The sequence below is a fragment of the Eptatretus burgeri genome, chromosome 10 (genome assembly GCF_056783735.1).
Source record: "Eptatretus burgeri isolate ZD-2024b chromosome 10, Ebu_testis_v1, whole genome shotgun sequence".
In the NCBI taxonomy this organism is placed as follows: domain Eukaryota; kingdom Metazoa; phylum Chordata; class Myxini; order Myxiniformes; family Myxinidae; genus Eptatretus; species Eptatretus burgeri.
The window spans coordinates 32,308,380-32,323,877 of NC_140970.1; the positions used below are offsets into that span (position 1 = coordinate 32,308,380).

General features: G+C 47.9%; 1 protein-coding gene across 3 annotated transcripts in view; it reads left to right on the top strand.

Annotated features, from left to right (window-relative positions):
* The first annotated feature begins 1,021 nt into the window (after positions 1 to 1,021).
* The window catches only part of LOC147018253 (SMAD family member 1-like), a 16,542-nt gene continuing 2,065 nt past the window's right edge, over positions 1,022 to 15,498 (top strand). Inside the window, exons 1-7 of one of the 3 annotated variants that reach the window (XM_085897787.1) lie at positions 1,022 to 1,178; positions 4,174 to 4,550; positions 4,731 to 4,902; positions 5,924 to 6,166; positions 14,333 to 14,437; positions 14,553 to 14,774; positions 15,042 to 15,298. In XM_085897787.1, coding sequence (XP_085753913.1) covers positions 4,323 to 4,550; positions 4,731 to 4,902; positions 5,924 to 6,166; positions 14,333 to 14,437; positions 14,553 to 14,774; positions 15,042 to 15,298 — 1,227 coding nt within the window. In that variant the 5' untranslated portion in view covers positions 1,022 to 1,178; positions 4,174 to 4,322. The other 2 variants (XM_085897789.1, XM_085897788.1) reach the window with 2 other exon arrangements.

Consider the following 15,498-nt stretch of genomic DNA (forward strand, 5'->3'; position numbering starts at 1 on the left):
TGGCGACGGATGTGACACGCACGCACGCATTTTAGGACATTTTCGCTTCACGGACGACTTTCTGGTGAGCGAGACGATTCTTCCCCCCCCCCTCCCCCCCGAATGATATGCTGGGTACCCTTGTCTGTGTTTAGCTGTAAGTCAACCCCCGAAAAGCATCTGCTCTTTGTCTCTTTCCTGGCATTTTGATTGATTTTATTTTGAAATTCATTCTTTATTTACCTCAGAAAATAAAAAGTTCTTTTTATTCATTTATTTTATCATTAATAAATTATTTGTCGATTTCCAACCTGTCTGTGTTTGTCCTTTCCCCCCATTGGTCTAGCATTGTCGGAACCGAGGTAATTACCACAGATTTGACCAAAGAATCGTCGGCACGTACCAGCGGTTAAAACGCTCGGCCGCCCGAATTAAAATCTCATCAGATAATATTGGTGCTTTGCGGAGGGCACGCTCCCCGTTCAGGTAACCACGTGACCTCTAGTTAAACGGAATAATTACACGGTGGACACTGGAACTCGTGGTTCTAAAACAACCCACCGAACCACAACGTTAATTGTGAGCGGTGGCCTCACGTCCGGCTCTACCGAGGACAACCGGGGATTAATCCCCCTGAGTGACGAGTTGGTGTCTCGGTTCCCGTGGCCGCCACAACATATTAGATAGAAGGTGAGGGTTCATGAAGATTGCGGGATGGTTGAGGTGACGAGAAAAGGTTTGGAGGAGCTTGATGTAAGGCGTAAGGGAAGAAAGGGGGAGAAGGGGGGGGGGGTATTTCTCCAACGTGCGTACGTAATAAATAGATAACCTCCCAACCCTCGTCGAGTCAGATTTCTTGGCACCATGTACGTTGTTGCAGAGAGTTGAGTCAGATTTCCGTTCCTCAGGTGTCTGAATAGTCATGTCGCTCCTGACTGAGCAATCCCACCGTCGGTGACTCGCAGTGTTTGGACCGGGGATGCGACAACAACATTCCCATTCATTCACTCAATCCTTCACCCAAGTCCATCCTCAGTCGTTCGTAAACTCATTCCTCAACCCCCCGCCCCTCCACCCCTCGTCCGTCCGTGCGAATTGCTGGACCCGCAGCCTCTCTCGGGTAAGAGGCACCGCTGGGGGTTTCGACGTCGGTGCAAAGCGGCGAGGGAGCGATCGAGGTGAACGAGGAAGTGGACGAGGTGAACGAAGGACGAGAGAGTGGGGGGAGTGTGTGAGGGGAGGGGGAGAGAGAGAGAGAGAGAGAGAGTACGGAGGCACCAAACAGAGAGGGAGGGTTGTGTGGGAAGCGGAGAGGTGTCAGGCGTTAAACATGGCGGGCCCGGCCTGAGCCGCCGATCGGGCCTAACCGGTGAGCTCTCTCTCCCTCTCTCGGAGACCAATCTCCGTGTCTCCAGACACGGCGGAGAGACGTTCTTGTTCGCGCATCCATGATCCGGGGAGACATGTTATTCGGGGGGGGGGGGGGGAGAAACTAAGACGTGAGGAGAAAAGCGTTCGTGCTCCATTGCGAGTCCCAGGGCCCGGGCGCCCCGATCGCACTCCGACAACCACTCTCCCCTCATGGCCGTGTTTGTTTACTTCTGAGTGTTTTCGTTTCGTTTGAAATTTCAATTTATCAATCCGTTCATATCACCTCAACGTCTCGTGACCAACCGATTCCATCCCGGTGTCGCTTCCTCGTTCCATTCCTTCAATACATCCTCCTCCTCCTCCTCCGTCTCGTGACCATCATGACCCTCGTCTACCTGCGCAAGTCACAATCACTCAGACTTCGCTTGGTCTCCTCGTTAACCCACCGACTCGTTTCCTTAGCCCCGTGTTGTTTACTGGGCGTTCCGACTTCTCGTCGCGCTTCCATGAGCCTCGACATGCGCGTTTATCGAAACACAACAGACGTGATGACGTTGAACAAGTCGTCCACGATTTTCCATGTATTTATTTATTTCATCCATCGTTGTTGCCATTGCCCAAGTGCTCTTCGGCACTGTGGTTGGGCATCTGTGGTTGCGGATCATTTATCCTTTGGAATTCTCAACCACCCGGAGCTGCGAATGCCCCCCCCCCCCCCCCGTGTTCGGCAAATTGGCCGAGGTTTCGAGGTGTGGGTTTACGTGTGTCCGCACAGGAAGACATCTGGACCTCAGGATGTGTCTGGGAAGAATGCAGTTGGTACTACAGCTTGAGTGTCATACCCCCCCACCCCCAAATACCCCCTTTCAAGTTAAGAAAGCAAAATCAGTGTTATTGTGTGTGTGGCCTTGGTGGACAGGTGTGTGCACTCTTCAGCTCCAGGGAATTGGTTCCGAGCCTCCCTTTTCTTGTTGAATCGTTGAATGTTTCCAGCGTCTTGTTTTCAGCCATTGGAAGGGGGCAACGGTGAACCTTTGTACACTTTTGGTGTACCCAATGTGGATTGTGTTCCAACATTCTGCTTCTATTTCTAATGCTACGGGTATGTTGTTGTTGTTTTTGTTGTTGTTGCTGCCTATTTGGTGAGTGCTGCTACATTCTCATTCCATTTAATAAGCCAAGGAAATAAATAAACGCAGGAGGTTGTCATCAGGTTGAGGTCATGCAACCCTCCTTGGAGGACGATAGTCCTTGTCATGGTGGTGAACTCGTCTCCGTCCTGAGTTGTTTCGTTGTGGGTTCAAACCCTGCGGAGGTCACGGGTCATGACTTCTTGGATCTCAAACTGCACGTTCCGGTGCCACGTACAGGAGGTGTTGCTCCCACGTACAGCGTGCAGCAGTTTGCAGTTGTCAAGCCAGCTGTCCCATCTGCATCATGTGCATGTAAAGAGATCCCTTGGTATTTTGTATCAAAATAATAGACCTCTGGCTATGTAGGCCTTGCTATTTGAGTTGGAGATGTTTAAAGGGGCAATTCCATGACTTAATGGGGGCACTTACTTGTACGAGCATGGAATGCTTGTAGAAGTTATCCGAGTTAGCTCCAACACCTGTTGATGAGGAGCGTCGTTCGTAGGCTTGATGGTGATGCCACGGTGCCCGAAACTTGAGGTCAAGCTTACTGTTGAACTGGTTCATAATGTAGATGGGAAAGGCACCTTGAAGTGTGATGCGCCATTCCAGAGCGGAAACATGATTTATTCGGATGTCACCTGGGCATTGCTCATTGGTGCAGGGTTTCTGCTCTCTCTACCACCCCCCCCCCCCCGCACTCCCTCCTCTCTCTCTCTCCCCCCCCTCCTCACTCACTCCCTCTCCCCTCTCCCTCATCTTTCTCTCCCTTTTCCCCTTCCCCACTCCCTCCTCTCTCTCCCTCTCCCTCTTCCCCACTCCCTCCTCTTTCTCTCTCTCCCTCTTCCCCACTCCCTCCTCTTTCTCTCTCTCCCTCTTCCCAACTCCCGCCTCTTTCTCTCCCCCTCTCCCTCCACTGCCTCCTCTCTCTGTCTCTCTCCCCGAGAATGAATGACTCTCTCTCTCTCTCTCTCTCTCTCTCTCTCTCTCTCTCTCTCTCTCTCTCTCTCTCTCTCTCTCTCTCTCTCTCTCTCTCTCTCTCTCTCTCTCTCTCTCTCTCTCTCTCTCTCTCTCTCTCTCTCTCTCTCTCTCTCATGAATGAAACGTCATTACACAATCCTGTGTGTTCGATGTGTCCGTAAATGGATGTGCCACATAATCCCAAGACGAACGCAACTTTATGATGCTTCAAGTAAGGCTTTGAACTAAACGCTCGTGAGGTTTAAGCCTTGGGGTTTCTTTGATGTACTCCGTTGACACCTGGTTGCCTGTCGACCACAAAACAGACCGACTGCATCCATCCGTGTCTGTGATGTAAACGTTTTTATTTTTCACCTCTCTAAATACCTTCGTCGTCCTTGATTCCTTTGTCTTTCAAACTCTTACTCCGAAGGTGAGCTAACTGGTAAGTTAATTGGTTAACCAGGTGCTTGTGCAGCTTTTGCAGGTGGCTGTCCGTTTGAAAGAACAGGCTTTTATCCCTTTGTTTTTTTGTTTTTTGTAGTGTATCTGTGCGGAGTGTGTTCGTGCATTTGTGATGAATTTTTAATGTGCCTGTTTTCTCTGCTCGCTCTTCCACGCCTTTTACTGCACATCTCCTTGGCTGCCACTCCCTTTAAAACCTCGACTGGCATCACGGACCATCTAACCCCGATCCTCTCTTTCCCCACCCCAATCCCTGTTGCCGCAGCTGCGTTTCAAGGCGAGAAGTGGGCAACTGTTGTCGAGGTTTGCTCTGCGAGACCCACCCACCCACCCTCATTAACGGTGGTGAGGTGAGGTGAAGTGGAGTGACTCGACGGGACAGATCGGGGCGGTGGTGTGGTTGAGGCGGCGAAAATGTCCGTCATGAGCCTGTTCTCGTTCACCAGCCCGGCAGTCAAACGGTTACTGGGCTGGAAGCAAGGTGACGAGGAGGAAAAATGGGCAGAGAAGGCTGTGGACTCGCTTGTGAAAAAGCTGAAGAAGAAGAAGGGAGCATTGGAGGAGTTGGAGAAGGCTTTGAGCAGTCCAGGGCAAACGAGCAAGTGTGTCACTATTCCACGGTCATTGGATGGTCGCCTGCAGGTGAGCTTGCACCGTCCGTACCTCATTGTGGTGATGCTACCTGAAGTTAAACTTTCTTTTTTTTTCCTGCAGTTTGCCAACATCATTATTACGGTGATTAAATTAACTGAAATTGTGCATTCTGCTCATTAATGCGACCATAACCAATTTGAACCTTGATCAGACATGTGTATCTGCCAGGTCTCCCACAGGAAAGGCCTGCCTCATGTGATCTACTGTCGGGTATGGCGCTGGCCTGACCTGCAGAGTCACCACGAGTTAAAGCCGCTTGAGGGCTGTGAGTTCCCTTTTGGCTCGAAGCAGAAGGAGGTGTGCATCAACCCGTATCACTACAAGCGTGTGGAGAGTCCTGGTTAGTGGACGATGTTTTGCTTCCTGTGTGCACCTTGACAGAGGTTAGCGGAATGTCACGTGTACCAATGTGGTGTCATTTTCGTCATGCAGAAAACACGTGACTTGTCCGCCTATTGTAAATACCCGTTCAATTCAGATTTGTCCCGAATGCCAGTTAAATTCTCGCTCTTCAATGATCCAAGATTTCTTTTCAACACACAAAAGTGAAATGCCGGTAGTAAAGCATTGTAGCATGAATGTTCATTTCTGATTAGATTGTCTCTCACGAAGAAGTGGTTTTTGCAAAGTATGGAAATGAAGCTGAATATTGCTCTGTGAGGAAAGCGATGATTTAATCGGTCGAGAGTACAGGACTGAAACGCACAGGTGTGGTTTGGGCCTGGCTAATCTAGAGAATGGTCAAGTTGGCTGTGCGCAGCCATTGCTGTAGTTTCTCCTGCATGTGTCATCGCTGGTTATCATTGTAAGCTTTTGGCATCAGAAGTGTATTGAAGCTTTCTGGGCTCGGTGTGCGTTTGTGTCACGTGACCCTGAGAAAGGAGCCAGGAAAGTGTAGCAACCTTGGATTTGTATGTCAGGTGTGTGGAGGATATAAACTTTTTTCCTGATACCATTTGCAATGAGAAGGGAGCAAGCAAGGCACACACGAATCGGTGGTGGAATATAAAGATAGATGGGAAAAAGGAGCGATTAGTTAAGGAGAAGAGATAGGCTGGGAGTGCTTTGTTTGGTGTAGGTTTTTGAATCTTTCAAGGTTTCGAGCTCGGCTGTAGGAATTTTATCTCTCCCTTGTTCACCGCAGCGCAGCCTTCCTCCTCGCGCTGGCACCGTTCCCCCTGGCCACATCTGGCGGTTTGCCATCCCTTTATGCCCTACTACCCCTTTCCCTCAATTCTGCATTTCTTGGATGTGTATGATAAACTCTGATATGATTTTTATGATATTGATAGCGTCGGGACTGATTGATAAGAAAATAAATGTGCTGTTCCATACATTTGTTGTTGTTGTTGTTGCCATAGTACTGCCACCTGTGCTGGTACCTCGACATAGCGAGTTCAATCCTCAGCACAGCCTGCTGGCACAGTTTCGTGGCCTGTCTACCTCGTACGTTGGAGACTCTACATTGCCGCACGTGTCTGCTCACTTCCCTGAACCTTTCCAGCAACCCAACAGCAACCCCTTCTTGCATTCACCAGGCAGCGCTTCCAGCTACCCCCAGTCTCCTGCCAGCTCTGGGCCAGGTAGTCCATTCCAAATCCCTGGTGAGATATTTGCCTCGTTTGTTTTTATCATTATTTGGGTACCAAGCCTTATAGGCTGGGTCACCCATTGTTTTTGTCATCTTTATTCTCATTCTATATTGTTGTTCTGCCAGGCGGGCATTTTTTGGGTTTGTTCCCGTTTTAAATTGATGTTCTCTGCAACTGCTTATCCAATTGTCATGAATTTTTCACTATTGGAGTGATGACTCAGTAAAATTTTTTTACATTTTTTTTGATGTCATTAGTCATGTGGTGTGGCAGCCATCTTGGAAAAATAATCAAAAACTTTGGATTTCTTTTTCTCTGAAACCACTACTTGTTAAAAATTGTAACTTGGCACATTTCAAGTGCTCACCATGGGAAATAAGTGTTGCTAATGATGACGTGGTATCCTCGCCAATTTTTTTTTTACGTAAGATGCTTTATTTGATTGGTATTACAATTCTTGAGGATCAAGGGAAAATTTGGTCAACAGAATTTAATCTATGACGTCATTGGTCATGTGGTTTGACAGCCATATTGGATATAAAAAAACCTTTAAAAACCCTCCCCAGAACGACTTACTAACTCGATCTGAAACTTCATGCACATGATCTACTAGCCTTGGGGAATCTAGGGTGTAAATGTTAATGTCATACGTCACATGGTTTGGCAGCTATGATTTTTTTTGAAGAATAAACCTTTTAAAAATAATCTTCTCCAGAACGGCTTCACAGATCGAGGGGAAACTTCACTCACATGTTCCCCAAGCCTTGGGGATACCAAGGTGTTCACAAATAATTAAGAGGTATGCACATGGTCTGGCAGCCATATGGGATTGAACAAAAATCTTAAAAAAAAAAATTCCTCTTGAATCGCTTCATCAATCGACGTGAAACGTCACAATTATGATCTAGTAGTCATGGGGAATATATGTTTTCAATTTCAACCTGATCGGACGCATGGTCTGGCAGCCAGAATTATTTAATATTTTGAATCTGGGTTCAGGGATTTAAATCAAACTTGGTACAAGTATGCAAAACCTATAATAATAATAATAATAATAATAATAATAATAATAATAATAAATGTCAGTGTGTGTTTGTCCATCTGTCTCCGCCACAACTCCAAAACCATGAAACCTAACGGGCCCCTAACTTTGCATGCATACTAAGGGAACTCAAAGGTGGTGCATGAATGAAAATGGGTGTTTGGTTTACTTTAATACACATTTTGAAGATAATTTAGGGGGTGCTCATCACGAAAATATGCAAATTTATTTTACACGACGTTTCCCCTTTTGTACGATCTTTCATTATATGACCCATCATTTCGGCATAGATAGATACATGTACAACTTTAAACGTTTTGTTTTTAAAAGTTTCTTCAACTGATTTGTTGGAGTGCTTTCTTGAGTGGTTAAGGCACTTGGCGAGCGCTCTTCAAGCTTCGATGGCGATACGGCGGCTCTGTTCTCCATGGGGACATTTCCAGAGAAAAGAAGGCAAAATAAATTAGATAATTACAATGAGTAAAAAATGTTTTCATTTCCACATCTTGGCAGGATAGCTGAGAGGTATGCACGCTCGCTCTAAGCTGTCTAGCCTGGGTTTGAATCCCGATGCAGCTATAAACTGCCATCCCGGTGTTTCACAGGCAGGATGATTCATCAATGTGTGTGCCGTCTCTCGGATGGACGTTAAACTGGGCGTCACATCTGGTGGAATCCCTCACCACTCTCGCTCTCTCGCCCCTCTCGCTCTCTCTTGCTCCCTCTCGCTCTCTCGCCCCTCTCGCTCTCTCGCCCCTCTCGCTCTCTCGCCCCTCTCGCTCTCTCGCCCTCTCGCTCTCTCGCCCTCTCGCTCTCTCTCCTCTCGCTCTCTCTCTCCTCTCGCTCTCTCTCCTCTCGCTCTCTCTCCTCTCTCGCTCTCTCTCCCCTCTCGCTCTCTCTCTCCTCTCCTTCTCTCGCCCCTCTCCTTCTCTCGCCCCTCTCCTTCTCTCGCCCCTCTCCTTCTCTCGCCCCTCTCCTTCTCTCGCCCCTCTCCTTCTCTCGCCCCTCTCCTTCTCTCGCCCCTCTCCTTCTCTCGCCCCTCTCCTTCTCTCGCCCCTCTCCTTCTCTCGCCCCTCTCCTTCCCCCGCCCCTCTCCTTCTCTCGCCCCTCTCCTTCTCTCCCCCCTCTCCTTCTCTCGCCCCTCTCCTTCTCTCGCCCCTCTCCTTCTCTCGCCCCTCTCCTTCTCTCGCCCCTCTCCTTCTCTCGCCCCTCTCCTTCTCTCGCCCCTCTCCTTCTCTCGCCCCTCTCCTTCTCTCGCCCCTCTCCTTCTCTCGCCCCTCTCCTTCTCTCGCCCCTCTCATTCTCTCGCCCCTCTCATTCTCTCGCCCTTCTCCCTCTCCCACCACTTTCCTTGCTCCCCTACCCCTCCCCCTCTGTTAAGGACTGACGGTTTAGTTTTGAATTTAAAACTGCTTCCCAATAATGTGTCATGTACGAATCAGATTCTGAGTGAGCCGGCCAGAGGGGTACAAAGGTTGCTGCATGCATGCAGGCCGGCCTTTGCCAGGTATGATAGCGTGGGCTTTAAATCCTCCCACCCGGTTTTATACAGAACCCGGTGGTTAAAAAGTTGTTGCTGTTTAGACGCGTTTTATCGCCCCATGCTGTCTTCCCTTCCCTTCCCCTCATGCTGCCTTCCTTTCCCCCACACTGCATTTTCTTCCCCTAATGCTGCCTTTCCTTCCCATCAAACTGCCTTCCCTCCCCCTCCCCTCACGCTTACCTCCTCCAAACCCCCTCCCCTCTCCACCCACCATGGACATCTCCAAGTGGTTTCCGCATGCTGTATTAATGTGCTGTTTTAATATACCCTATTCCGTTCAGTCTTGTCCAACTCCCCCCCCCATTCTCCAGAAGTCCCACTACCAAATGCAAGTTGAGAACCCCTCCCCTCATGCTTACCTCCTCCAAAACCCCCTACTCACTTCCTCCCCCACCTGCCTCCTCCTCCCCCCTTCCTGGAGTGTGTCACGACGTTTGAGGCGTCTCTCTCTCCCCCCTTTCCTTGCTCTCCCCCCTTCCTAGCGCCACCCACCCCATGCTCTCTTCCTCCCCCCTCTTCTCCTCTCTTTCTCCTCCCCTCCCTCCTCTCTTCCTCCCCTCCCTCCTCTCTTCATCCTCCCCTCCTCTCTTCGTCTTCCCCTCCTCTCTTCGTCTTCCCCTCCTCTCTTCGTCTTCCCCTCCTCTCTTCGTCCTCCCCTCCTCTCTTCGTCCTCCCCTGCTCCATCCTCTCTTCGTCCCCTCCTCCCTCCTCTCTTTGTCCCCCCTCCCTCCTCTCTTTGTCCCCCCTCCCTCCTCTCTTCGTCCCCCCTCCCTCCTCTCTTCGTCCTCCCCTCCTCTCTTCGTCCTCCCTTGCTCCATCCTCTCTTTGTCCCCCCTCCCTCCTCTCTTTGTCCCCCCTCCCTCCTCTCTTTGTCCCCCTCCCTCCCCTCTTTGTCCCCCCTCCCTCCCCTCTTTGTCCCCCCTCCCTCCTCTCTTCGTCCTCCCCCTCTCTTCGTCCTCCCCCTCTCTTCGTCCTCCCCCTCTCTTCGTCCTCCCCCTCTCTTCGTCCTCCCCCTCTCTTCGTCCTCCCCCTCTCTTCGTCCTCCCCCTCTCTTCGTCCTCCCCCTCTCTTCGTCCTCCCCCTCTCTTCGTCCTCCCCCCTCTCTTCGTCCTCCCCCTCTCTTCGTCCTCCCCCCTCTCTTCGTCCTCCCCCTCTCTTCGTCCTCCCCCTCTCTTCGTCCTCCCCCTCTCCTCGTCCTCCCCCCTCTCCTCGTCCTCCCCCCTCTCCTCGTCCTCCCCCTCTCCTCGTCCTCCCCCTCTCCTCGTCCTCCCCCTCTCCTCGTACTCCCCCTCTCTCTTCTTCCTCCCCCTCTCTTCGTCCTCCCCCCTCTCTTCGTCCTCCCCCCTCTCTTCGTCCTCCCCCCTCTCTTCGTCCTCTCCCTCCTCCCCATAATATTCCCATCAGTGAAGCGACAGGTTGTATTTGCTAGTGATGTAATAATGTGGGTGGAGGCATATCTGCTGACGTCAGAGTGCCGTTCTCGTTGGAAGAATAAACTTTTAAATATCTTCTCCAGAACGGCTTAACAGATTGAGGGGAAACTTCACACACATGTTCCTCAAGCCTTGGGGGATACCAGGGTGTTCTTCAATAATTCACATGGTTTGACTGCCATATTGGAATGAATGAAAATCTTTTTAAAAAGTTGTTTTTCTTGAACCGCTTCATCGATCGAAGTGAAACTTCACAATTATGATCTAGTAGTGATGGGGAATATAATTTTAAAATTTCAACCTGATCGGACAAATGTTCTAGCAGCCATAATTATTTAATTTTTTGAACATTTATTTATTTGAATAATGCTCACTTTGCTGCACCTGAATGGGTTTGAGAGTAGAGTAGCAGCAGCTGAAACCAGAATCTTATCCAGGTTCCTCCTGAAGACTGCATCTTTGATTTTTGCTTATTCAGGTTCCTTCTGGTGACTCCAATGTAGTATTTTGTCTTCTATTTGTTTTTAATTGAATTTTTTTTTAAATACCATTCTGAATTCAATTGAATAAAGATGGTCACGGGTCAAGTGTCCGATCAAAGCGGGATGTCTTGGTAACCGGTCATCACTGCCAACAGTTATAAAGTGTCAGCTTGAGTTATTACCTCCGCCACCGAAGGTGAAGGAGGTGATGTTTTCACTCCTTTCTGTCTGTTTGTTTGTCTGTCTGTTTATCTGTGTGCAGAATATCTCAAAAAGTTGTGGCTGGATCCAGATGAAATTTTGTGGACAGGTTCGGTGTGTGACAAGGACTAACTGATTAGATTTTGGTGAAGATCCAGATCTGGCTGCTTGAATTTTTAAAGTGATTCTTCATCATTGAGAGATAGGGCTAAAAACGATATATAGCATGATATCTCAAAAAGTTGTGGACGGATTCGGATGAAACTTGGTGGACATGCTGGATGTGTGACAAAGAAGAATTGATTCAATTTTGGTGAAGATCCGAAGGCGGATCTGATAATTTTTTTCAGTGATTTTTCTCCATTGAGAGATTGGGCCAAAAACGATATAGCACCTAAAGTTTGTGAAGCATGATTTACTGTATAGCATGAGTATATATATATATATATATATATATATATATATATATATATATATATATATATATATATATATATATATATATATATATATATATATATATATATATATATATATATATATATATACATATATGAGCCTGGTGTTGGCGCAGTGGTTAGGGCAGCAGCTTGGGATCCTAAAGGTCCTGAGTTCAAGGCCCGTTGGGCCACTGAATTAATACACCAGGGGGTTGACTCAGCCTGTCATCCTTCCGAGGTCGGCGAAATGAGTACCAGTATACTGGGCCTGTGTATACCCCGGTTAAAATAGGTGTACCATATCCCTGTGTCGTAAGAGGCGACCAGGGTTGCGTCAGGAAGGGCATCCGGCGTAAAACATGTGCCAAATCACTATGCGGATCATGCGGATGATTCGCTGTGGCGACCCCTAAAGGGAGCAGCCGAAAGAAGAAGATATATATATATATATATATATATATATATATATATATATATATATATATATATATATATATATATATATATATATATATATATATATATATATATATATATATATATATATATATATATATATATATATATATACACACACACACATACATACATATATATAGTACTGCATAGCATGATATTTCAAAAATGTATTGAGCCCGATATATTCTTGTGGATCAAGCATTATGTGGCGGTGGTATGTGCTCTACCGAATGCCCTTCTAGTTATTGTTATTATTGCTTTTCTCATTGTTTAGTAGCAGTTCTCATTTTGATGGAGTACATTTCTTTTATTTTGTTTTGTTTAAGGTGAAATGTTTACATGATGTTGATGGTGAGCTAGTTGAAACAATTTTTATTATCCTGAAATAGCAAACATGCTAGACTTGTGGCAATTGGGAGATCTTTTCTTTTATGGTCCACATTTGCTGTTGAAATCTGATGCTGAGTTGATATCGTCTGGGACTGTTTGGAGGCGGCTTCCTTTCGTTAAAACTTTTATTTTTAAACTTAAACCCTTGCTATTTTTAAAACTGAGGTAATTGAAACTTTTCTTTTTAAACTGAGGTCAAAACTTGTGGAAGAGCTGGATGATGAGGCTAAAAAGCAGGCAAGAGAGAGACAAAGCAGCACGGTTACTCGGGAAGATGTCAGTGGGTTGGTTCAGCAGGGATTACAAAAAATCAAAATAATAAAAACATTTGTTGTAGCTTGTATGGAAAATGAGAGTGAGCTGTTGTTCTGAAGGATGAAGGACTAAAGGAATGAGGACTGACAAGGAGTATCTATTCCACAGACCAGAGAAAGGTTGGACAGAGTCCAGGGGGTGGAAAAAGCCATAAAGTTGAGCAGAAAGCTTAGACTTGAAAAGGGTAATAAGGAGTAGGTTATTGGACAAACTCGTGCAACCTTTTCGGGCTGGGTTTGAGGTTATTTATCTATTCGTATGCAGCCTGTGGCTGCTTGGCTGCATAATTTTCTGCAGGCGTGGCTGGCTGTGCTGCTGATGTAATGCCCCGTTATCAGGAAGCTGGTACTCATTTTGCTGACCTCAGAAGGATGACAGGCTGAGTCAACCCACCTGGTGTTAATTCAATAGTTGACAGGGCCTTAAACTAAAGACTCTATGATATTGTTACGTTTGAGGGGGGGGTATGCATTCAAAGGGTAATTAGGATGTTTAATTAGGTATGCCATGCTGTTCGAGTTTACCAGGATCTCGATGTAATAAGTAGCAATTCAGTGGTGATAAGTTGTCTAGTAAATGTTCATTTCTTCAAGGGGGGAAATGATAATTGTCACGTAATTAGATAGGGACACGGGATAGGGTAAGTGTGTCTACGTAAACCCCTTTTGGTATTCTCTGGAGGCTGGATGTGACGTCACAGGACAGTGCAGCGGATGGCTCCGCCCTGTGGTCTCGATTGGCAGAAGGCAACGGCGGTGGGCCAATAAACGGCTCGATTGGAAGTGACGAGGACAGGAGGATAAAAAGGTTCTGTTCGGGGTCGAAAAGGAAGAGGAAGAAGATCGGGACAAAACGATCGTGGTTTTTTTGGTGTGGAGGCTGTTGCGCGGAGAGCGTCCTTGTTGTGCTGATTCGATCGTGTTCTTCATCGTGTCTTGGAGTCTTGCTGAGCCTCGTGCCTCACCTTGGTTGGCTCTGGGTTCTGCTGACTCAGAGTACGGGGTCGAACGGCGGGCGGACCTGCCTCCCTCTCCTGCTCGCAACTTGGCGCCAGAACTGGTTCCCTGGCGGCTGTGAGCGGACTTGGGCCAAGACCAGGAGGTCGACAGCACCACGGTTTCTCCTGCCCCCCTGACGAGAGCAAGGCCAGCTCGTCCGACGCCGATCCAGGGACAGTTGCGTCCACACCACGGTCCAGCCTGACCACCAGAAATAGCTACGTTTTGTGTGTGTGTGTGTGTGTGTGTGTGTGTGTGTGTGTGTGTGTGTGTGTGTGTGTGTGTGTGTGTGTGTGTGTGTGTGTGTGTGTGCTTCCTTGGTGCCTTAGAGGGTTTGGGATCTGTATATTCATTGGAATTGTCTGTGTTTTTCCCCATGCCCGATCCCACACCATCCCGTCGAATCGCCCCGGATCCCTTTTCTTGCCGAGTGTTGTTATTTCTGGTTAATAGTAAAAACAAATAAACATCATCAACTCAGTGAAAAGTGACTCATGCCACCTTCCTCGTCCCGTTTGCGGTAGAGCGATTAGAACCGCCATGTTTGGGTTATAAATAAATAAACCGCCTCCATCGTTTCGGCTCATTCTACGTTGGCGGGACTGTTCAAGTCCTGTGGACGTCACAATATTAAGCCAGCCACCTTAACGATTAAGCCAACACCAGGCTTGGGTTTGAGGTAATGTGGTTGTAAAGGTTGGTGGTGAGTGAAGTGGAAGGGAAGGAGTCTGCCACTGCCAGAGGTGGAAGTTTATTTTATACTTTCAAAATATATGCGTTGTATCGTTCTTTTTTAACTGCACCAAATCCCAGGTTTTTGTGTTTCTTCAGTTTATTTATTTGCCTTGTCTTCATTCCTTCACTGCCCCTCACAGCAGACACCCCTCCACCGGCTTACGTTCCACCCGACGATCAGTCCAGTCAGGACGGATCTCAGTCCATGGACACTGCTTCGGTTCCCCCAGTCACTTCCACCAGAGGTGAGTTCCTCTTTGGCGTGGCAGAAGGGGCTGGTGCTTTGGCAAAGACTGGTAAATATGCAAGACATGTAGGCCATGGTACTGGGTTTAACCCATGTTGTGCACCCTTGTATAGACCTCCAGCCAGTGACGTACGAGGAGCCGCGCTTCTGGTGTTCTATTGTGTACTACGAGCTATTGCAGCGTGTGGGTGAAGCCTTCCACGCATCAACAACATCTGTGCTTGTAGATGGCTTCACTGATCCCTCCAACAACAAAAACCGCTTTTGCTTGGGCCTGCTTTCTCACGTCAACCGCAACTCCACCATCGAGAACACGCGGCGTCACATCGGCAAAGGTAATTTGACACTGCTAGCGCACGAGAGCAGAATACATGCAGGATGAGAATGAGGGTGGAACTGTGTGTGTGTGTGTGTGTGTGTGTGTGTGTGTGTGTGTGTGTGTGTGTGTGTGTGTGTGTGTGTGTGTGTGTGTGTGTGTGTGTGTGTGTGTGTGTGTGTGTGTATATATACACTCCACTCCCTTCCAAACACCACTTTCTTTGCATCAGAGAGATGCTCTGGCATTAACTCGCTTTGTGCCTGTGCGGGATGTTTACGTGCAGGTGTGCACCTGTACTATGTGGGCGGAGAGGTTTTTGCTGAATGCCTGAGCGACAGCAGCATTTTTGTTCAGAGCCGGAACTGCAACTACCACCACGGGTTCCACCCGACCACTGTCTGCAAGATTCCCAGCGGCTGCAGCCTCAAGATCTTCAATAACCAGGAGTTTGCAGCATTGCTTGCCCAGTCGGTCAACCATGGCTTTGAGGCCGTTTATGACCTCACCAAGATGTGCACCATTCGCTTGAGCTTTGTGAAGGTGCTTTTTGAGTGAAAAAGTAAACTTTTTGTTTGCTCATTCTATCAGAAGGGCAGATGGTCTCGTTTACTTTACCATTGCCAGGTTCAATCCTTGCCACGTTCGTGAAGATAGATACCATACCAAACTCTGAGATATTTAAACTCTAATCTTTGTTTTACGTGGAACAAAATGGTATGGGAAGGGATCCATGTTTTTAT